This window comes from Capricornis sumatraensis, chromosome 1 (assembly GCF_032405125.1).
Source record: "Capricornis sumatraensis isolate serow.1 chromosome 1, serow.2, whole genome shotgun sequence".
In the NCBI taxonomy this organism is placed as follows: Eukaryota; Metazoa; Chordata; class Mammalia; order Artiodactyla; family Bovidae; genus Capricornis; species Capricornis sumatraensis.
Genome location: NC_091069.1, coordinates 84,255,171 through 84,277,622, shown reverse-complemented (window position 1 = coordinate 84,277,622; position 22,452 = coordinate 84,255,171). Strand labels below are relative to the sequence as shown.

The 22,452-nt window shown below is 42.5% G+C and overlaps 1 protein-coding gene across 1 annotated transcript in view; it reads right to left on the bottom strand.

Moving 5' to 3' along the window:
• Nucleotides 1–10,979: 10,979 nt before the first annotated feature.
• THUMPD2 (THUMP domain containing 2) overlaps nt 10,980–22,452 on the bottom strand; it is a 38,088-nt gene continuing 26,615 nt past the window's right edge. Inside the window, exons 9-10 of the mRNA XM_068977359.1 lie at nt 18,562–18,670; nt 10,980–11,775 (exon numbers count right to left, since the gene is read on the bottom strand). Of these exons, the coding sequence (XP_068833460.1) occupies nt 11,451–11,775; nt 18,562–18,670 (434 nt within the window). The 3' untranslated portion in view covers nt 10,980–11,450. The remainder of the gene's footprint in view (nt 11,776–18,561; nt 18,671–22,452) is intronic.

Sequence of the window (22,452 nt, the reverse complement as noted above, 5' to 3'; positions counted from 1 at the left end):
ATTTAGGCCATACCTGAATGGTCTAGTGGTTTTCCCTACTTTCTTCAATTTCAGTCTGAATTTGGCAATAACGTGTTCATGATCTGAGCCACAGTCGGCTCCCAGTCTTGTTTTTGCTGACTGTATAGAGCTTCTCCATCTTTGGCTGCAAAGAATATGCTGCTGCTAAGTCGCTTCAGTCGTGTCTGACTCTCGGCGACCCTATGGACAGCAGACCACCAGGCTCCTCTGTCCACGGAATTCTCTAGGCAAGAATACTGGAGTGGGTTGCCATTTCCTTCTCCAGCAAAGAATATAATCAATCTGATTTTGGTGTTGACCATCTGTTGATGTCCATGTGTAGAGTCTTCTCTTGTGTTGTTGGAAGAGAGTGTTTGCTATGAGCAGTGTGTTCTCTTGGCAAAACTCTGCCTTTGTTCTCAGGCAAAGCCTTTGACCAGCTTTGTTTTGAACTCCAAGGCCAAATTTGCCTGTTACTCCAGGTATCTCTTGACTTTTGGCTCTTGACTCCTTGACTCTTGACTCCAGGCACCTCCTACTTTTGCATTCCAGTCCCCTATAATGGAAAGGACATCTCTTTTGGGTGTTAGTTATAGAAGGTCTTGTAGGTCTTCATAGAACCACTCAATTTCAGCTTCAGCATTACTGGTTGGGGCATAGACTTGGATTACTGTGATACAGAATGGTTTGCCTTGGAAATGAATGAAGATCATTCTGTCGTTTTTGAGACTGCATTCAAGTACTGCATTTCAGACTCTTTTGTTGACTATGATGGCTAATCCATTTCTTCTAAGGGATTCTTGCCCACAGTAGTATATATAATGGTCATCTGAGTTAAATTCACTGATTTCAGTCCATTTTAGGTTCTATAGCTCCTTTCTAAATGGAGAAACTAAGGCTCCTTGTGGTTAAATCACTTTCTGTAAGGTATCAAATGGCAGAGCCAAGGTTTAGATTCTGCCCTGCTGACTCCAAAGTCATTACTTTTTCCACTTTTCCACATGACATCCACACCACCTACTGGAGCCCCAGGACAAACACTGCCAGTACACTTTTAACTATATTTGATTTTATTTTTCAAAGTTGTATACATCTGGATACGTTCATACTCCCCCACATTTTTTTTATGGTTTCCCCTTGGAAGTTATTGCTCTGCGGTTTTTAATTAAGCTACTGCATTTCTAAACCAGAGCACACACTGACCTTTGTAATTCTCTAAAGAATGCCAGACCGATTTTTACAAGCACAGAACCCCTCCTTACATGAGTGACCTTCAGCAGCCTAAAGGTATGACAGCAACTTTAATTACCTTCTTGGCACTTCCCCCACTGAACGTTTTGAGAAATTCCCATGTCACCAGGGTGGCTCAAAGATTAATATTTAATTGGGTGGGTCTGCCTTCTTTTGTCCTGAGAAAGCATTCCTGATGGCTTTTTAAAAATTGTTAAATGAGAGCAATTACTCAGAAAGGAGGCCATATGGTTAGAGACAGTATCAGATCTCAGAGACTCATGGATTTTAGTCCTTGTTTTGTGACTGTCTTGATGTACAGTATCAAAAACCAATCACCTCTCCTGAACCTCTAGACACATCCATGAGCTTATGTGATTTCCAGGGATGTTGGCAATCACCACACTTTTGAGAAGCCCATGAAATACTTGGAAGACTTCTGTAAACTTTTATTTATCCAAGTTGAATGCAAATTGACTTTGAAAATAGAGCATGGCAATTACACAAACAGTAAAGTAAAGCCATCTGATGTTGAGTCGAAAAAGGATATCCTACAGGTTCTTATTTTTGTTTTTTTAATGAATCAAGGAGAGTACGTCATTTTATGTTTTCTCTTGGAGAGGTTGATCACTGAGTGGTGTGTTCAAAACCAAACCAAACCTCAGTGCAGCCTTGGATGGTATATGGAGGCCCTCATCATCATCACTGTTGACAAGAGAGGACACTGAGACTTGAGTACTAACCTAAGCTCTCTTAGCCAGTCTCTGGTGAGGCATCTAACCCTGAACAGAAGAGCTAAGTAGCTGTTGAGGTTGAACAAAGTAAGTATCTGTATTCCTGCAAACATGCCAATGGGGCATCCGTGTCTGCTTTATATGCCTCTGCTGTGGCTACAGTAGATCACTATTGTGCCAATACATTTCTCAGATAAAGTGGACTGGGGGATGGAAACTAAACCAAGAGTGAAAGGTAATCTGGAGGAGATAACACACGTGATGAATGCGGCATTGATTCAAAGGATGAGCTAGTTCTTAAACAAAGGATTTTCCAAATCAAGTAACAGTTTAAAGAGTGTTTGTAGGAGTGAGGAATGGTTTTCAAGGGAACTGAGGTGAAGGAGAGGGAGTAATGAGGGTGAGCTGGAGAGACATGGATTAAGGGGCTAAGAGTTTTGTGGAGCTGGACAGGGCCAGATGCATGGATGCCCGCTTTTCACAACCTTGTCCAAAAAAAGACCAGTAACTGTGGGGAGCCAGAGGAGGAAAGAATGCAATGGGTTAAAGTGAAATTTAGTACAACTTCATTATTTTTAAAAGCAGCCAGCCTGTGGGGCTGTGATACGCCTACATAATCAAGAAGGGTGTCACAGAAAATGTCAAGCTTTTACCTAGTAACGATTGAGCAGCTGGTTCTGGGCTGCGTGATTCCATACATTCTAATGTCACAAAGGAAAAGAAAGCGGGCAGGGGGAATTTCTCTTCAGGGACTAACAGTTGAACATTTTTTCTTTTTTGGAGTGCATGCGTTTGTTCAGAGGGAAAGGGAACTTGGTCTAGCATCCAGGCCTTTCTGGCTCTGTTCATCTGGTTGGAAGATGACCGTGGAATGGAATCTTCATGTGGTCTTTTAATTACCAAATCTATATTGAGTGCCTAGTATGTGTCAGAGACTGACTTCAGTACAGGAGAGAAACTGTGAGCAAATCAGTAAGGCCACTGCCTTCAAGGACCTGCCGCTGTAACGGTGGGGGGACAGCCAACAGACAAGCATGTCATACATATAAAGAGAAATGGAAAAAGAACTCTGAGACTAGATGTGAAGGGTGAGGTGCTGGCTGGCTTAGGTAAGGAGGCCGTGGATGGCCTTGCTTATCAGAGGGCATTTCAACTGAGAGCCTGAGCAGAGCAGGCATAAGGGGAGATGCCCAGGGAGAGGGCCAGCAAGTCCAAAGGCCTGAGATGGGACAGAACTTTGCACATTCCTGGGTTGGCAAGGTCAGAATGAAAGAGGATGTGTCAGAGATGAAGTTAGATGGGTACCAGGGGCCAGATCAAGACTTTAGGTTTAAAAAAAAAAAAAGACTTTAGGTTTTATTCTGAGGAAAATGGGAAAATCACTGGAGGGCTTTGAGCAAGACAGTCATACATATTATGACTTCAGTTCAGTTTAGTCGCTCAGTCGTGTCCAACTATTTGCAACCCCATGGACTGCAGCACACCAGGCTTCCTTGCCCATCACCAACTCCTGCACCTTGCTCAAACTCATGTCCATTGAGTCTGTGATGCCATCCAACCATCTCATCATCTATTGTCCCCTTCTCCTCCTGCCCCCAATCCCTCCCAGCATAAGAGTCTTTTCCAAGGAGTCATTTCTTTGCATCAGGTGGCCGAAGTATTGGAATTTCAGCTTTAGCATCAGTCCTTTCAATGAATATTCTGGACTGATTTCCTTTAGGCCACCATAGTTTGGTCTCAGGTCAAAAAACAGGGAGGGAACATAGCCCTGCCCATCAACAGAAAATTGGACAAAAGATTTACTGAGCATGGCCCACCCATCAGAATAAGACCCAGTTTTCCCCACAGTTAGTCTCTCCCAACAGAAAGCTTCCATAAGCCTCTTATCCTTATCTGGCAGAGGGCAGACAGAATGAAAACCACAATCACAAAAAACTAATCAAATTGATCATATGGACCACAGCCTTTTCTAACTCAACAAAACTATGAGCCATGCCGTGTAGGGCCACCCAAGATGGACAGGTCATGGTGGAGAGTTTTGACAAACCATGGTCCACTGGAGAAGGGAATGGCAAACCACTCCAGTATTCTCGCCTTGAGAACCCCATGAACAGTATGAAAAGGCAAAAAGATAGGACACTGAAAGATGAACTATCTGACTTACATAAAAACAAAACCAAAAAACCTCTGGCCCAGTGAATCATGTTAATACCCAGAGTCCAGGACTGGGCATTTGGGGGCCCCTGGCAGAATACATGGTTAATATGCCCACTCTTCCGAGGTGAATTCAGTCTAAATAGTGTAGACATATCAAGGGGAGGAGCCACAGAAGGGCAGCTAGGAGGACAGCCACTCTGGTAAGAAGAAATGTGAAGAGGAGGATGGGCAGGGAGAGGGCCTGGTGTAACTGTTCTCATTTATTACACATTTGAGAAGGCCATTACTTGAAGGAACTTGATGAAAACTGACAGTATTAAATGATTGTGGCATTCGGATGGCAAAATGATACTTCGAATTCTTGAATCTCTTGAGCATCATAAATTCACAGAATTTATATGAATGAGAGGGCAGTGCCCAGGGGACAAGAGTGGGCTTCAATAACCCAAGTGTGCAGAACAGGGTTCCCAGCTGCAACTGACAGACTCTACTCTAGGTAATTTAGTAGAAGGGACATCATTAAAAGATGATGTAACTAAAAGATGAAGCTAGCCATACTTAGGCATGTGTTCAGTTTTTTTAAACTCCCCACAAATCCATTATTTTTTGCTCTCAATCCTGGACTCTGTCCATCTTTCTCTGTCAAGCTCTCTCAGAGAATGATTTTGTCCCCCTATGTCTGGAGGTCGGGGATAGCCCTGTCATACGTGGAGACCTCTGGCTGCTGTCTTCCTGCTCCCTGCCCACCTTTTCACTTTACCAGTGAGCATCCCAGAGCCTGACACACAGCAGGTACTCAGAGACACTTGGCAGTCCAATGAATGAAGGAGCAAATGAATGACTGAAAGAATAAGAGAATTGAAAATGTTATAAACACTATGTAAAAATATGTAGTGTTTGTATAACGTGCATGAAAATACTCAAGATTTCTTATTACCAGGATTTTTCTGTGAAGACCTCTTATCTCACTAATTTTTGCCCCAAAGCTTTCTTGCATGGCTCCTTGAACGCTCATATTTACCCAATATCCAAGTGAGTGGTTCCTCCTGAAAAATCAATATATTTAGAATCCCTGAGGAGGCTTAGTTTTCTAGGTTATGTAGAAAGTAGGCCTCTCCGCAGACAGCTGTCTGTCTCTCACATGGCTTTCTGGGTGTCTCTTTAATTAACTGTCCTCAGATCCACAAACATCTATTTGTTCCCTTCCAACAGGAGCCAGTTTAATTTCATTCAAGGAATATTAACTGTTCTTGGGGGCCACGCCCTGTGCCAAGGATGGGGGAAAATATGATAGAATCCTCCCACTAGAAGATATCCTCAAATTTTGGAAACTTATTTTAAAAAGCTTTATTATTTTGTGCATTTGATTATTAAAGCTGTTTTAACAGACCCTGAAACCATGATTTAATTCTGCCAAGTATGCAAAGATAGAACCACTGCCTTTGAGGATGTCCACCAACTGTCATTCAAGTCCATGAGGAAACACATTTTCTACCTACCATTTGCTGCATCTTGGTTACACACACAAAGATATCCAACTTTGCACGTTTCTTTTTTCTCTTCTAAATATTCAAATAAGGTTTAGGCACAGAATGAAAAAGACTGTATTATTGCTCAACATCTTTAAGAAGCCAAAACATTAAAAGTAATTTTGGTGAAGTGGGGGTGTGGAAATTATATAAAATTAAGACCTGTGGCAAAAGGACAAATGCACACCTGGCAAAAGGATAAATGCAGAACAGGTGAGCACACCCCACCAAGAAGGAGAGGGCAGCGCCCGGAGGACGGGAGTGGGCTTCAGTAACGCAGGTGTGTGGGTCAGGGTTCCCAGCTGCAACCGACAGGATCTACTCTAGGCAGTTTAGCAGAGAGACATCATTAAAAATATGTATATTAAGGTGTTCAAGAGGGCAGGAAATTAGTTTGTGTGGCTACCCAGCCAGAAGCATCATCCACCTGCCGTGACGGGACTGCTGTCAGTGAGCCCTTGCAGCCTCTGCTGGGCGCCCACACTGCAGCTTTTACCATTGCTTTTGGACCCGGAATGCTGCCCTCTGTGCCTTTCTGACTCCTGAGGCCAGATCCTTCTGCTGACACCCTTCCAGAGAGTGGGGTATGGTAACAGGCTTGCCTTCCACTTTCACCCCCAGTCCCTTTTTTCTGACTTCGGGAGAAAGAGCACCATCTATTGGTCTCTGGTTCATAGTGCATATAGCATTCTGCAAGGAGGCCTCTCAGCCTCTCAAGGACTTCTCTATGCTGGCACAGTCATTGAGTGTCGAGTAGCCCTTCCACCCTGCCATCAGGACTTCTGTTTCGGGTGATGGGGCAGATGGTACAAGATTCGAAATTCAATGAACGTTGGTCTCACAGATCTCATAGTGGTGTGTCTCACACACAGCACTGTAAATGAGCTCTGATAAGAAGTATTGTTGCAGGGAAACAAGGTCCACGAAAGGCATGGCTGGTCTGGAGAGTTGGAGTCCAGAGTGAGCAGTTAGTCTAGTGAGGACAGATTCTTGCCCTTCCTACCAGGGAAGGGTCTCCACTCTAATTCCCCTCCTCCATGTGGTATTATATCAAAGTCTTAGGGCTGGTCACTGCTGCTGAAAATTCATCAGCAGAGGCAGCAGGCAATCAGCCTTGGTGAGAAGTCCTTGTTGGGCCAGTGCCCCATCTCTGTGTCTGAAACCACGCCCACTTTGTCCATGAGGCTGTTGAGCGAAAAACATTGAAGGCACAGGCCAAGCAATCTGCTGCTCACACACTTGAGTCTCATGCACAGTGGGAGTTCTTAACCATTCCGGTGATTGAGACCCAATGATTCTCCCATATGGGGGCCCATCCTGAGATGTCCATCCACATTCCTCTTCCCACACTTCATGTTGCTCACCATCCTTTCAAACTGGTAGTCACTGCCCATGACATGGTGGGCATCCTCCTCCCAGGCCATCTCTCCTTTCAGGTAAAGTGGACATTGCGGACCACTTCAAGCAGTACTCCCGGGGAATGTTTCCTTTCCCCATCGTCCTTTGACCCCAAGTGGGGCTGAAATGCTCTGGGAGTTAAATGCCAGCAGATAACAGCTAAACTGGCAGAGCCATCTGCAAACCAGATTTGGCTTTTTTTCCTCCTTGGTGATCTGCTCATTGGGAATTCCCTGTGGGACCATGATTATGAGGGAGGGGAGTGACAGGCAGGAGGCGCCTCGCTGGGTGAGGACTGTCGGTCACACACACTCAGTGCTGGTATATGTCACTCCCATCTGATGAAGGCATGCTGTCAGACTGAGCCCTCTCACTCTTGGTTTGCTGGATCGAATCTCGGGATGGATAGCTTAGATCACATGGTCACCTAAAATGCTATGGTCAAGCCCTTAGCAGCAAGAGTTATTTCAAAAGAATAACTACTTGCATAAGAAAGCTTGGCTTTGCTCCAAAAGCCAAGAGGCTGCAGCTGCACTTTCCCTTTTAGGACCTGCGGCAGAGTCCACGCAGCATCCAGGCTGATCCCAGACTGTCTGGGCATCATTCACTCTCCTGGGTCCTAAGGGCAAAATGCAGAGCTGCTTCCAGTGTGCCTGGACCAGCTAGGGAGCTGTCTCCTACCCAGGCCTCCAGGAGAAGTAAATGGGCCAGAGCAGCAGACCCAAAGCTGACACAGGTCGCATTCAGATGCCAAGTGATGGGATCCGTGCCCTCGAGCATCTGGGCCTCATTCTTCTTGGTGGCAGCAAGATCTGCAGTTCCTACAGACGTACAGCGTTGCTTTTGTTTGGTCATTTTGACAGGAAGGGGGAGCCTAGGGAGTACGTAACCTTAGTCCTTCAATAATAGACACCCCAAGCTCCTGGTTTGGAACTCATTGCGTGGATTCTTTCACTGCACAGGGAAGCTGTTCCAACCACAGACTGAGAAACTGGTGAAATAACCACATACTTTTTCACTGAGAAAATGGAAGTGGTCGGAAGACTTCCACAGTCTTTTGGCATCACATCCACCCACCTTCCAGCATCTGCTCCCACTTACAGTCTGTTCTCCTACGCTGTGTGTTTCTGTGACAGGCATTAAATATTATTGCTAAGTAGGGGGATGATGTCACTGTCATATGGAAATTGGGTTGGATCACAAGTGATTTTTTTTCCCCAGCACATTAATATTTTGTTCCACCAGATAAAAGCTGCCGAATGGGAAGGACGCCAATGGGGTGAGCTGAAAGGACAAGCTGCAGAATAAGGTACTTGACGTAACGCCGCTCCTTCCTGGTCCTTCCTGGTCTTGGTGGTTTGGCCACAGGTTCTGTCCTGGAGGGGGCTTTCCTGATGGCTCAGTGCGTAAAGAATCTGCCTGCAATGCGGGAGACACAGGGGATGTGCGTTTGATCCCTGGGTTAGGAACATCCCCTGGAGAAGGAAATAGCCACCCGTTGGCGTTTCTCAGCAGCTTCTATCCTTCCTTCTCCTAAATTCTAGCAGGCTGTCTTTGCCCTTTTCTTGGGAAGGTGGAATCCTTTATTTTATGACTTATTTATATGAAATATAAGGCTTTTAAAAAAAACCAACTATGTCAGTTTTTGCTAGCGTGCAGTTTGCAAAGTTGGATAGGTTTGGAATGGTCTGCCCCAACCCTATTTTTCCATAAATTGTTATTTTTAGTGCATGCATTTTGGACTGAAAAAGTGTTCAGGAACACATTTATCATGTTATAGCAGAAATGCCTGTATGTTTCTTCCCACTTGTAACCATGGAGAAATTATTCACGCTCTTATCGAAAGCTTATTCCTCCATGTATGGACTCGTACCACCTCCTTATTCAAGGACGTTCTAGCATTTGGCCCTTTTCCTGGCTCATCAGTTTTTTACCTTTCTTGGAACAGTCTCATCAACATAAAAAATGCTGCTACTTCTCTCATCTTAAAAAAAAGAAATCATTCAACACCATGTCCCTGACCAACTAATACCTCCAGTTTTTGCTCTTTTCAGCAAAACTAGTTGAAGGCATTGCCTATACATACTACCTCTGGTTCCTGTTTTCTCTGAAGCCCAATCCAGGGTGTTTTTTCTCCTTCTCTACAACAGTAAAACTCCCATTATCAAGGTCCCGTATGACCTCTTCATTGTTAAATCCAGTGGTCAATTTCCAGGCCTTCTCTTACTAGGCTGGTTAGCAGTGTTTAGTGGTTGGTCCCTCCCTCCGCCATATTCTTTATTTGCCTTCCAGGCAACTGCTCTTGTTTTCCCCCTGCCTCACGGCTTGTTCCTTCTCCATCTCCCTTGCAGATCCCTCTTCTTTTGGAAGGAACCCAGGGCTCAGCCCTGCTCCTCTTCCTTTCTTTCCTCTACTCCATCGTATGGTGACCCCATTCAGTTTCATGGCAACTTTATGCTGTAAATCCCCAAATTTCTATCTCCAGAACAGACCTTCAGCTTAAACTGCAGATTATTTATTCAATTGCCTACTCAGCTCCTCCACTTGCATGTTTAATATATATCGTAAAGCGAGCAAGTCTGGACCTGAACTTCTGCTATCTCACACCAAGCCTGCTCCTGCTGTGTTGTTCCCTGGACAGTTGACTGGGAAACTCCACTGTTCCAGGTGCTTGGCCAAAAATCTTGTGGTCATTCCTGCGTCTTCTCCATCAGCAGATCCTGCTGGTTCTGCTTACAAAATACATCCAGAATCTAGCTGCTTATTATTACTTGTGCTGCCACCATCCTGGGGCAAGCTACCATCTTCTCTTGCCTGGATTATTGCAAAAATTCCCAACTGGCCTACTTCCACCCTTGCCTCCCTACAATCGATGTGCAATACAGTAGTCACAGTGATCCCATACAATGTATGTTAGATTGTGACTTGTTAAAAGCGCTATACTGCTTTTGAGTCAAAGTCTTCCTGTAGTCTTCAAGGTCCTATGTGATTAAACCCACCCACCAACCCCTCCCACCCTTACCTGCCCCTCACTTTATTCTCCCCATTACTCACTCTCCTCCAGCCACATGTGCTTTTCTGCTGTTCCTCAAACATATCAGGCACTCTCTTGCCACAGGGCCTTTGCAACAGCTGTTCCATATGCCTGGAACACTATTCCATGTCCTTTAAATATTTGCTCAAATCTCACATTTTCAGTGAAGCTGGAGCTGTTGTAAGCAGAATGCAAAACATTTGCCCCCATCCTCCTATGTTCCCATCACTACTCTGCTTTATTTTTTCCCTGCAAGTTCCCTCCACTTATGTAGATTATCTTATGACTTATTATGTCTATCATTTCTTATCTGTCTCCCCCACTAGATTTAAATCCTATGAGGGCAGGGATTTGCTTGGTTTGCTGATAGCTCCAAGGGCTGAGAAAGTGCCTTGGCAGATAGTAAGTTTGCAATGAATATTTACTGTATGAATACACAACAGATTACTGTCCCACTGGGCCCACTATGAGGTGCTCTGGGTAAAAGTCCCACGTATCACCTGTACCCCACTCACCCCACACTGACAGTGGACCTTGATAACTGAGCTAAGGTTACACGTCTCACCCTAGCCAGAAAACAAGCTTTTGCTTCTATTTTGGAGAGGTGGGATTCACAAGGTGAGAACTTTCCCCCCAATGGAAACATTGTTCAAATGGTACCAAAGCAGCCATGAAGCTTTATTAGGCTATGGAAAAAAATCATATTTTTCATCAACTGTTTCCTTAAGAAGTGAACACAAAGGATGCATTTAAATAGGAATGAAGTGACAATGCTTTTAGAAAAAAACCAAAACTTTACTTTCCATCATGTTGGAGGATATTGGTTTAATTCATATTATTATTCCCACTGATGCTTTACATAATATGGGACATAAAAAATGTACTGTGAATAAAAGTTCTTTTCATTTAAAATGGAGAAGAAAATTATAGATTCAAAAAATCAAGTTAAATATCAAAAGAAGTTAATATCAAAAAATAAAAGTTTCTATGTTTCAAAAAACCTGACAATGAAGATAGTATCAAATTTGTGGTGATTGAGATACACTTTATGGTGAGCCTCTGAAAACCTTGGCTTTGAAGTTGAAGCTTCCGCTTAGAAACAGTGGGGGCAGAACAGACCTATTCACATTTTGACAGAAGGGCAAGTTTGAGAGTCCTTTAGTTCAAATATCTGTTAATTATCCTCTGTCAGAAACACTCTTCAGAGTGTTAGACAGAAGTTCTTATGGAAGAACAGGCATCCAGCAGCCACAACCCTGTTTTAGGGGAATCTGTTGACTTGGAACTCTCTGGCACTGTTAAGATCCCTGAAACCACTGCCTTCTACTCTGTTCAGCTGACATGTAAGGACTCAGTAGCAGCAGGCCGCTATCGCCCAGGAGAGGACGACTTCTTATACTTGGAGATGAGTGCGTCTGTTTTTCCAAGGCTCACTCTGTAGCAGTCCACTGGCACCAAAGAGCCAAGCGGTGGCATTCTGTCCAAGCACTCCTGGTTGCCGGCTACGAATGAGGATGACACTGGCTCTGATACAGCAGCTTTTCCTGCAGGAGTCAAGCACTCTTCGTCTCCAGGTTCCTCTGTGTGGCCGCCCTGGGAATTCAAAGGGCCGCTACTCGCCTCACCACCCTTAAGGTGCCTGTGGTGATCTTCACTGAGTAACAGCACGATGGTCCCACCAACACGAAGCACTCTGGGACCAAAAAAAAAAAAAAAAAAAAAAAAGCTAATTATTATGAGTATTTCTTTCTTTGTAGACAACAAACAATCCCACTTTGTTTAAAATATTTGGTGTTCTTAATTTGAAATTTAATTTTAGCCATTTAAATGGGAGAATTTTGATAATTAGGTAGTATCTTCCATAATGCATATTCATTATAGTAATTATGAAATCACTAGTACAAATCTGCTTTAATTATCTATTTTTACTCTATTTAAAAGGCAAGCCTCAAAGTAATTTGTAGTCACAGTTTAATAAGTGATTGTACAAAGGAGAAGGCAAATGAAAGGATCCTGAGGAATCTGAGTACATGAAAGGCAGCAGGCTGAACAACAGCAGAACAAAGTCCCCAGGAAGGAGTGAGGACGAAAACAAAGGGCGATAGGGAGGGCCCGGCAACGTCAGCCGGTGGAGGAGGATTCACTTTCTCAATTGCCTGACCAAAGTCTATACAGCACTTATATGGAAACAGTGATGAATGAGGACATACAGTCCCGAGTTGCTAGAGATGACTGAACAGTGGGGGAGAGTGGCAAGGAAAGAGCTCAAGAGCGTGTGTGGCAAACGCCATTATCAAGGCAAGGGTGAGGGCCTCTGGAAACACCTTAGGTGGGACCCAAACCTGGGCACTCAGAGTAGGGAAGACTCTCAGAGGGTGAGAATAGCTACAGTGGGTGTGAAGGACAAGCAGGAGCGAGCTGGGCCCAGGGCCTGGGGGACTGGAGCAAGGGGGTGCCCGAGACAGGGAAGGGAGCAGAGACAGGAAGCTGTGGAGAGGAGGACGTACTGAAAGTAGTCCAGCTGGGGGGAACCAGAGCGGGCGGGACGAGGGGATGGAAGAGCTCTGTCTGGAACATGCTGAGCAGGGGGCCAACAGACAGCTGGGCGCAGGGCCTGGAGCTTGTCAGAGAGGCCAGCGTTGGAGGTGGAGATCTGAGTTTCCCATAATAAATGGCAGATAAAGCCAGGTGGTGCTAGTGATAAAGAACCCACCTGCCGATGCTGGAGACATGAGAGGCAGGTTCGATCCCTGGATGGGAAAGATCCCCCGCAGGAGGAAATGGCAACCCACTCCAGTATACTTGCCTGAGAAGTCTCATGGACAGAGGAGCCGGGTGGGCTACAATCCATGAGGTCGCAAAGAGTCTGACACAACTGAAGGAACTTAACAAACACAAAGCAATAATGGGGGATGAGATCACCTAGGGTGGAAGAACAGAGAGGGGAGAGAAAAGGGGTCAAGGAACAGGGACTTAACATCCAAGGAAGGATGGAGAAGGAAGAGCCCATGAAACAGCCAAGGAGAAGGCCTGAACTATGGTGATAGCATGGAAGCCAGAAGAGCAGAGTTTCAAGACGGGAATGAACGGTCTCAGCAGTGTCAAATGCTACAGGACTAACAAGTGATAAGGATGTTAGTGACCCTGGGGCAGCACTCCTACTTGGGGCCAGGAGCCAGTACTGGTCTGCAGAGGCAAGGCAGGGGGTTGGAAGGTGAGGAGAACCAAGTGTAGACTTTTCTCTGAAGAAACCTGGTTGCAGAGGTTAAGAAACCAGGTGCCAGCTGGAGGACCAAGACTTAAAGGGAGCCCTGCCCCCACCACACCCAGCAATGAGGTCAGCAGCTGAAGCTGCTTTCCCTCATCTCAACCGTCTGCCAGTCTAAACGAGTCTGTCTGCAAAGGACATCACAGATTCTATGCTTCACTTCATTCTATGCTCTCCTCTGCCCACACTACCGCAGCCTGACAGGTCTTATTTCCAAATCTGTTATCATCCCCCAACCTCTCCCCTTCTGAGTTTCCACACCAGACACAACTGGACATCCCTGCGAATCTCTCGACCATTAAACTTCAAGTAAACTCTCGACTCCCACTTGCCTGCTTCCCTTTGCTCATGGTGTGTTCCACAGACTGACCTCCCTTCTTCTTGCCTCAGGACATCCAGCTCTGCTGTGCTGGGGCACTGACACCCACTCCCGTGTGTGCTTCTCATCATTCAGTTGGAGAGGCCTTTCCCTGAGCATCTATCTAAGGAAACCACTGCTGCTCTCTTCGTCACTCTCTGGCAAAAATGTCGTCTTTAGTGTTCACTGTATCTCTCATGATCTGAAATTATTCTGTTGATTTATTCATGATCTGTATTCCCATGCTGGAATGCCAGCCCCACATGGGCAAAAACTCTGTCCTGTTCACAGCCAGATCTCCACTGCCTAGTCCAGTGTGTGAGTATGAAAGGCCACAAAAATGTCTGTGGAAGGGATAACTGGATCTGGAAAGAATGAGGAGGTGGACAGGTTTTAAGAAAGAAATAGTCAGAGAACAGTTCCTGAGGAGGTAGGAACCAAGGGGATAAACTCTTGCTACTGGGAGAGGGGGCAGCGAGATGACAGGTGTGGCTGGACACCAGGGGACAGAAACAAAAAACACAGGTATCTCTGAACACATAGGAAAACACACAATTAAGATAATAAATGAGATACAAGTTTTCACCTACCATATTAACAAAAATAAAAAGACTACCACACTCAAGATGGCAAGATTAGGAAAAAAATGAGTATTCCTAAAGACAAAAATTGATATAACTTTTTTGACAGTAGTTTAGCAATAATATGTCAAAGATATGAAATGTACATAACCTTTGACCCAGCAATCTCAGAGCTAGGAAATTATTCTAAGATATAAGAGCAGAAGTTCTAGCATTAGTAGAGTAATAGGGACAATTAATGGCAAAGATGGCTAATATTTATCGGTACCAAGGGCTTCCTCGGTGGCCCCAGTGGTAAAGAACCTGCTTGCCAATGCAGGAGATGCAAGAGATGTGAGTTGGATCCCCGGGTCAGGAAGATCCCCTGGAGGAGGGCGTGGCAACTGACTCCAGTATTCTTGCCTGGAGAATTCCATGGACAGAGGAGCCTGGCGGGCTACAATCCATAGGGTTGCATAGAGTCAGACATGACTGAAGCAACTTAGCACGCACGCATGTATTATGTGATGAATGTTGTTTTAAAAGCTTTGTATATCATTTAATCCTTAGACTTCAAGTATATTCTGTTGCTATATCCATTTTGCAGATGAAGAAACAGAGGCACTGTGGTTTTAAATAACTTGCTCATTATAGTCAGTTTGATAAACTGTGCAAAGATGGCTCAGAATGTTATTCTTTATTAAAATGAAACGGTGGAAGTTACCTAAATACCCATCCCTAAGTTCTGTAGGCTACATAATGGTATATACATATAATGCAACCACTGTGGCAACCACTGAAAATTATCATGTGCATTATAACAACTCATCAGAATGATTTATGACATATTTCTGAGTGGAAAAAACAAAGCAGATTATACAGTACAGTAAATTAAGGATGATCCTATTAATATAAAGTTGAAAACATCTATTTGTGTATGTGTACATGGAATGATGTCAAACAGGAAATTCAGCAATTAATTTATTATAACTTTTTTCACATAATAGAAGAAAATAAAGGAAAAATCACCTGGACTCCTGCTACTCAGAGGTGACCATTTTTGATAAAATGTCCTTCTAAGCATCTTTCCACATTCATATATACATAAATTTCTTACTAAGAAAGCTATTCAGAAATTATAAAGCAATATGTCTCGAACTGTATCCCTCTAAAGCACTAATATAGTATGAGAGATTATTTCTTATATATATAAAAAAGAAACCAGCTAGAATTATGTGGTCAATAAGCTGGGGAAGCTCTGTATCAAACAACATAAAAGAGATTTCTCTTTTACATGTGAACCTGCAAGACACAAACACCCAACTTATTTGAACTTGGATGGCATCAGGCCTTAACCTTCTACTACTCATCTCTATTCCGAACAGTCTGGTATATTCATTGTTTTTTGAACATGCTTTTTGCTTCATTATTCCCCAAGAAATACTTGCTGAATATCTGCATGTATAAAACATGGTGTGGTCTCCTTTTTCATTCTTTGCAAATTTCTAAATTTCACTGAGATCATGCTTCTTCCATGAATCCACCTCAAATCTTCTGGGCATTTAGTGACTTCTTCCTTCAAGCCAAACAAGTTAAATTTCTAATTTTGCTCATCTGGTTGAGAAGAAAGCTCAAATATTATACTTCTCTGTATTTCTCCTTTGCATACATGAGATTGTTACTGCTGAAGTAAATTAAGGACGAAATAATTGAGCTGAGAGTGCAGTGCTCACACCACCAGAGCAATCATCTGTTGGACAATTTAAAATTCTGATCACATGTTCTTTCTTGAAGAATCCAGTGCTCTGTTACACGCAGGACCCAATATTTCCATTGCCTATTATAAACATGTTTATTTTGTATTTTTTCCTATTTTTAATATAATTCCCCTCCATTCCCTTCCACTTTATATCTAGAGCCTAAACACTGGTAAGTCATTGGGAAAAAAGTTATGTGTACTTTAGATATATTTATGTATATCCCCACCTATTTCTCAAAAGCACTAGAACTGTTCTACACTGAAAAATCAGGTCTGAGCTAACAGTTACTGAGCGCTTTCAAGGCACCTAGCACTGTCCTTGCCTCCCTGGTGGCTCAGCTGGTAAAGAATCTGCCTGCGATGCGGCAGACGTGGGTTTGATCCCGGGTTTGAGAAGATCACCTGGAGAAGGGAACAGCTCTAGTATTCTGGCCTAGAAAATTAGCACTGTCCTAAAGAGCTTTAAGTCTACTGACTCCTCAGGCCAGCGCTACCAAGTAGGTACTATTATTTAAAGATGAGGCACAGGGTGATTGAGCAATGTGCCTATGACAGAAATGACAGAAGAACTATTGAGTATTCTGACTCCAGAGACTATGCTCTTCACCACTGCGTTACAATATATGGCCTGTATAAAAGCTCAAACCAGAAAAAGTCAAAGGTCAAACCATAAAGGCTGAGGGCATGTGGCAAGGAAGCTTGGTCATACATAGAGGCCAGGAATGTTCCTTATGTCCATAAGCATAATTATTTTTTCTAAATTTTGTTTGTTTAAAAAATTTTTTGCTTTTTAAATTTTTACAGTGTTGTATTGGTTTCTACCATATGATTTGAATCAGCTGTGATTATAAATACATCCTTTCCCTCCAGAGCTTCCCTCCCTATTCCATCACAGAGCACCAGACTGCGCTCCGTGTTACACAGCAACTTCTCACCAGCGATCCATTTTACACATGATAGTGTATATATACTGATACTACTTTTTCCATTTATCCTACTCTCTCCCTCCCCGACAGTGTCCGTAAGCCCATTCTCTACATTTTCATCTCCGTTCCTTCCTTGCAAATAGGTTCATCGGTACCATTTTTCTTTCTGGGAGGCACCTGAATTACACGGGAAATCTTGAATGTCTTCCTGATTCTCGCGTAAATATTTAAATTTCCCGAAACAATGTGGGGGTGGTCATATCTGTTAGTTTCATTTTCAGTTACTTAGAATAAAAATCAAAACTGACCGAGAGAAAGTCAGGCTGGTCTGATTTTACTAGCGATGAAAGGACAGTCTACTCCAAACACTGCCCGCCAGTGACTTGTGAAGGTGTTTAAAACACACAGTACTAGATCAACAGGTAGGCTAAGCTGCCACCTCTAGTGGAAAGTTCCGGGTTGGGTGGAAAGCTTCATAGTAAGTGTAGCATGCTCTTACAGGAGTATCTCACCACGGGCCAGCTTAATAGTACAACTGGTAAGTTACCTTGCTAGGCACAGAGGCTGTGGTTATTAATTCTCGGGGCACCACAGAATCACCTTGGGAGATACTAAGAAATACTGGATGCCCAGGTTCTACCCTGGACTGATTAAATCAAAGTGTCAGTGAGTAGGAGTGGAGAATGGGTATCCGTGTTTCTCAGAAGCTCCTGAAATGGTGTTAATATGAAATCAGCATTGCAAAATCTTGAGGGGAATGCTCCGTCAAGCAGAAGGGGATACAGGAGCTCAGGAAATGTCTGAGTTACAGGTGCTGAGACCCCAGGTGACGTCATAACTCAGGTAACTGTGGGAAAGGGTTACATACAGGCTCCCAACCATGTACTATGTTGTCCTGCACCGTCAAATACTCAGTTGAGACAATTTAACACAAACTGACCCCTTATCCATGTCCCTTCATTCCTCTGTGTGTTCTAGGCTCTCTCCTTTATCAACCGAAATGATCAGGAAAATTCATATTCAGGTCTCACTGTTTGAACCTCTCAAAGAAACACTTTCACGTCACTGCATTATACTCCCTGAGGCTGACCTTAGAAGCATTACATGACTAGTACTCCCGCATTTTCATTTCACACCAGCAATGCAGGCATCCGTTCTATATGACTGAATGTTTCCTATGTAAATTCGGTCCTGTTGCTCAGTAGCTCTGTGATCTTGAGAAGGATAGTATTTCTGGGTCCTGGTTTCTCTCCTGTAAAATGTGGGGGATTAACACATAGGAGGCAGGGTTGCGGGGGAGAATTAGAAGTAAATAGGTAAATTAACTAGCTCAGTGACTGAAATATATGTCACTATTTTAGATTTTCAAATTTTGGGCTGTAATGAAAAATTATTATCTTTTCCTGAATAAAACATATTATGATGATATAGAATAACTATATCAAGTTTATAACTATATAAACTTCTGATCTGAAATCTTAGAAAATTAAGCTATAAAAACACGAGGAAATTACTAAAATGTAATCAAATCTTAACTGAAGAGCTACAATACATTTTGGTTAAATGCCCCATGGCTCAAAGATTTTGGAAAGACACTCAACAACTTACCTTTCCATCTCCTGCAGAGTCCTTTTGATGTCTTTTCCTAACTTAAACTTTTTTCCAAATGGAATATCAGAAATAATAATATCAACACTTTCTGAAGGCAATGGCAATTCTGAAATACAAAAATGAGAAAATTGTATTACAGTAAGTTCAAACATTTATAACTTAAATATGAGAAAACTGAAGTACATAGGATTATTTTTGCATACTGAATAAAATTTAAGGCTTTAATATTGTTTCTAAAGAGTGACAAGATCCTGAAGGCTTTCAGAATCACTAAAAATAGATGTTACAATTGTTGTATTTTGTTTTTTGAAAAGTGGTTTTTCAAGTGTAATAAAATATGACATAAGTTAAGCAGAATTTTAAATTAACCAGAAAATTAAACTCTTCAAAAATATTACATGAGAAGAAAATTGCTAGATCCAAGAAGAAAGATATTAGGATGCCTAGAAAAACCTTTTACAAAATTATACCCTATAACTTTCATTTTTCTTTTCATGATCATATATAAAATCCATTTGTAGATCTATTTAAGAAAAGTGACCCATAGGTTTCATTGTATTTTTAATGGCAACCCCAAAGGTTAAGAACATCCACTTAAGTCCTAAGACTAGAGAAAAAGTTAAACAATCAAGAAAATGACATCACTAAAACAAAATATAGTGTTTGACTATCAAATCTAAATTTCTTTCTCAAATTTACATTTTACTCTCAGAAATTAATTCAGGTCAGTTCAGTTCGGTTCAGTCGCTCAGTCGTGTCCAACTCTTTGCGACCCCATGAATCGCAGCACGCCAGGCCTCCCTGTCCATCACCAACTCCCAGAGTTCACTCCAATTCATGTCCAGCGAGTCAGTGATGCCATCCAGCCATCTCATCCTCTGTCATCCCCTTCTCCTCCTGCCCCTAATCCCTCCCAGCATCAGAGTCTTTTCCAATGAGTCTTCGTATGAGGTGGCCAAAGTACTGGAGTTTCAGGCTTTAGCATCATTCCTTCCGAAGAACACCCAGGGCTGATCTCCTTTAGAATGGACTGGTTGGATCTCCTTGCAAATTACCACAAGGTAACACACCCAATCTTAACTTCCACATTTTCTGAATATACTTTACACTTTGCACTCTTTATACTTCTACTACCACCATCTAAATTTAAATAATTATTTAAATTTCAGACAGCACCTAATTCTATAAAGTACAATAGAATTTAAATAATCTTTACTATTCTGAATACAAATTTTTGTTGGCAGGAAATTTAAAAACAAAACAAAAAAATCCTGTTATCTGAGAAAGTCTAATGAATGAACATTTGCTAATAAAAGAAAGAGTAGGTTGTTAGAAAACAAGTAATGGGATACTATTTTGTTAGAACTAGGCAGAAAATCTTTTTTTTTCCCAACGCCATGGTGGCTCAGACAGTAAACAATTTGCCTGCATGCAGGAGATCCGGGTTCAGTACCTGGGTCCACAAGATTCCCTGGAGAAGGGAATGGCAACCCACTCCAGCATTCTTGCCTGGAGAAACCCCATGAACAGAGGAGCCTGGTGGGCTACAGTCTATGGGGTTGCAAAGATTCGGAAACGACTAGTGACTATCACTTTCACTTTCTTTTTTCATTTAGTTTTAGGGTATTGATATAGAGTGGGGCTTCCCAGGTGGCTCAGTGGTAAAGAGTCTGCTTGCTGACACAAGAGATGTGGGTTCTATCCCTGGGTTGAAAAGACTCCCTGGAGGAGGAAATGACAACCCAATCCAGTATTCTTGCCTGGGAAATCCCATGGACAGAGGAGCCTGGCGGGCTATAGTCCATGGGACTGCAAGGAATCAGACATGACTGGGCAAACTGAACATGCACACACTGATACAGGACACATCCACTTGAATACTGTAACTACTCTTGTAAAACTACGAAAGACAATGAGCAAACATGGTTATCAAATGTTTATACATGAGGAACCAGGCAGTAATCTACCCTTGAGATTGAGCCCAAGTCTTTTGCTTACACAAACACACAACAAACATGAGTTGCCCATCTTCCAGTTTGGATTTTTTCCCCCTTCCTGTTAGTCTATTTTCATCTGCAATTTTTCTACTCTGTATTGTAATTTACGAAACTGCTTTAAATCATTTTAGATGATGAAGGAATAAACATCACTGAGAGAGAAGAGAGTAATCTTTTACATAGAATCAGTGTCATCTTCCAATAATACAACAGAAAATAATCTGAGCTTTTGTGCAGGCTCTGGTGTCAGCTTGCATTTGGCTCTGCCACTTACCAGCTGTGCAACTTTGAGAAATTATTGCTTTACTTTTCTCATCTGTAAAATGGGATAAGAGTACCTATCTCAGAAGTTAACATGTGAGGAACCTACAGAAAGTATCAACAGACACTGCCTGGCACACAGTGAGCAGTCAGTAATTGTCAGCTGTTGTCAGTATTTACAGGACAAGGTCCTCTCTGGTGTGTATAAGGAGATGACAGCCAGGTGGAGCCAGTGGGTCAGAATCCTTCCAGGAAGCTCTGCAGAACTTAGCAATTCCTTCTCATGGTTCCTCAAAGACCTAGTGGGGCTGCTACTTCCAGATGGGTCTCTTTCCAACTTGCCTTTCCCTTAGCAGTGGTTCTCAACGTGCAGTCCCTGGAGAAGCACCATCAGTATCACCTGGAACTATAAATGCGAAATCTTGGGCCCTACAACCAACCTTGATATTTAGTGTGGATCAGAATCAACTGAAGGGCCTGGTAGAATGCAACTGCTGGCCCCACTTCCAGAGATGCTGATGCATAAACTCCTAAAATCACGAGCACCTGACCCATAAGAGTCAACACACAGTAAAATCTTTTAAATTATTAAATGTTTGAATTGCTTGTGAACAGAGTTTGTAACTAAGGAGATAGAATTCTGAAATAGAAACATAGCTTAAAACAAACAAGTAAAAAATCATCTTTTTTACATCTCTGCAGGATGATTCAAAAACATGAAAAAAAGGTAAAAGACTGCTATGTCTTGAATAAAACTGTCCTATTTACTCCCTCCTTCTGGGGATAAGTTTGAGTAAGAACTGCTTAAAACCAGGATATAGCCCTAAGGTATTTTCTCCCCCAAAGTTTTAAGAGCCTTTAAAATAACTTTCATGTATATGTGTAGACAAGAGACTGGGTAAACTCAGAACTTTTACAAGGTTGAGCACATCCTTTTTATATTTTGTTTCATTGTACTTTGTTATTCTTTCCATCATCTAGGTTTACAACAATGGCATTCTGTCTTCTAATTCTCAGTTGCTCAAATAGTTGTATTTTTGATTCAATCCTCATGACCGGTCATTTCACCTTGGCTTTCTCTATTCCTCAGTTGGTTCATCTCTTAAATGTCTGGGTTTTATTAATTTTTAATACTTTTTCCCCCTCTGACATGCTTGTTAGTGAAACGTTGCCTGAACTTTTTATATTTGAAAATATCTTTGTACTAAAATGACATCTTGGTTGAACATGGTATTTCTGGGTCCCACTTTGCCTTAGTAACCTTGTAAGTAGCCACTATTTCATTGGCTATTGCTCTATGACTTTGTTTCCATCGTGGATAGATTTTGAAGTTTACCGCATTAGATTATGCCTTTTCTTTGTATGATTGCTGCTGGTGAAATTTTTCTCTTCTACTGTCTTTCTCTTTATACTATTCTTTTTGATTTCATAAAAGAGAATACAAATACTTCAATGGAGCTGAAATTTCAATGTGTATTGCTAATTCAGAAGTCCATAATTAGTCTTGAATATGCAAAATGTAGTTTGGCATCTGGGAGATAATTTTAAAGTGCTGTTGCCAGTTTTGTTTCTAATGACTGCAATTTATCAAAAACTTTAAAGATGTAAAAGTTTTTTTGCACTCCATTTG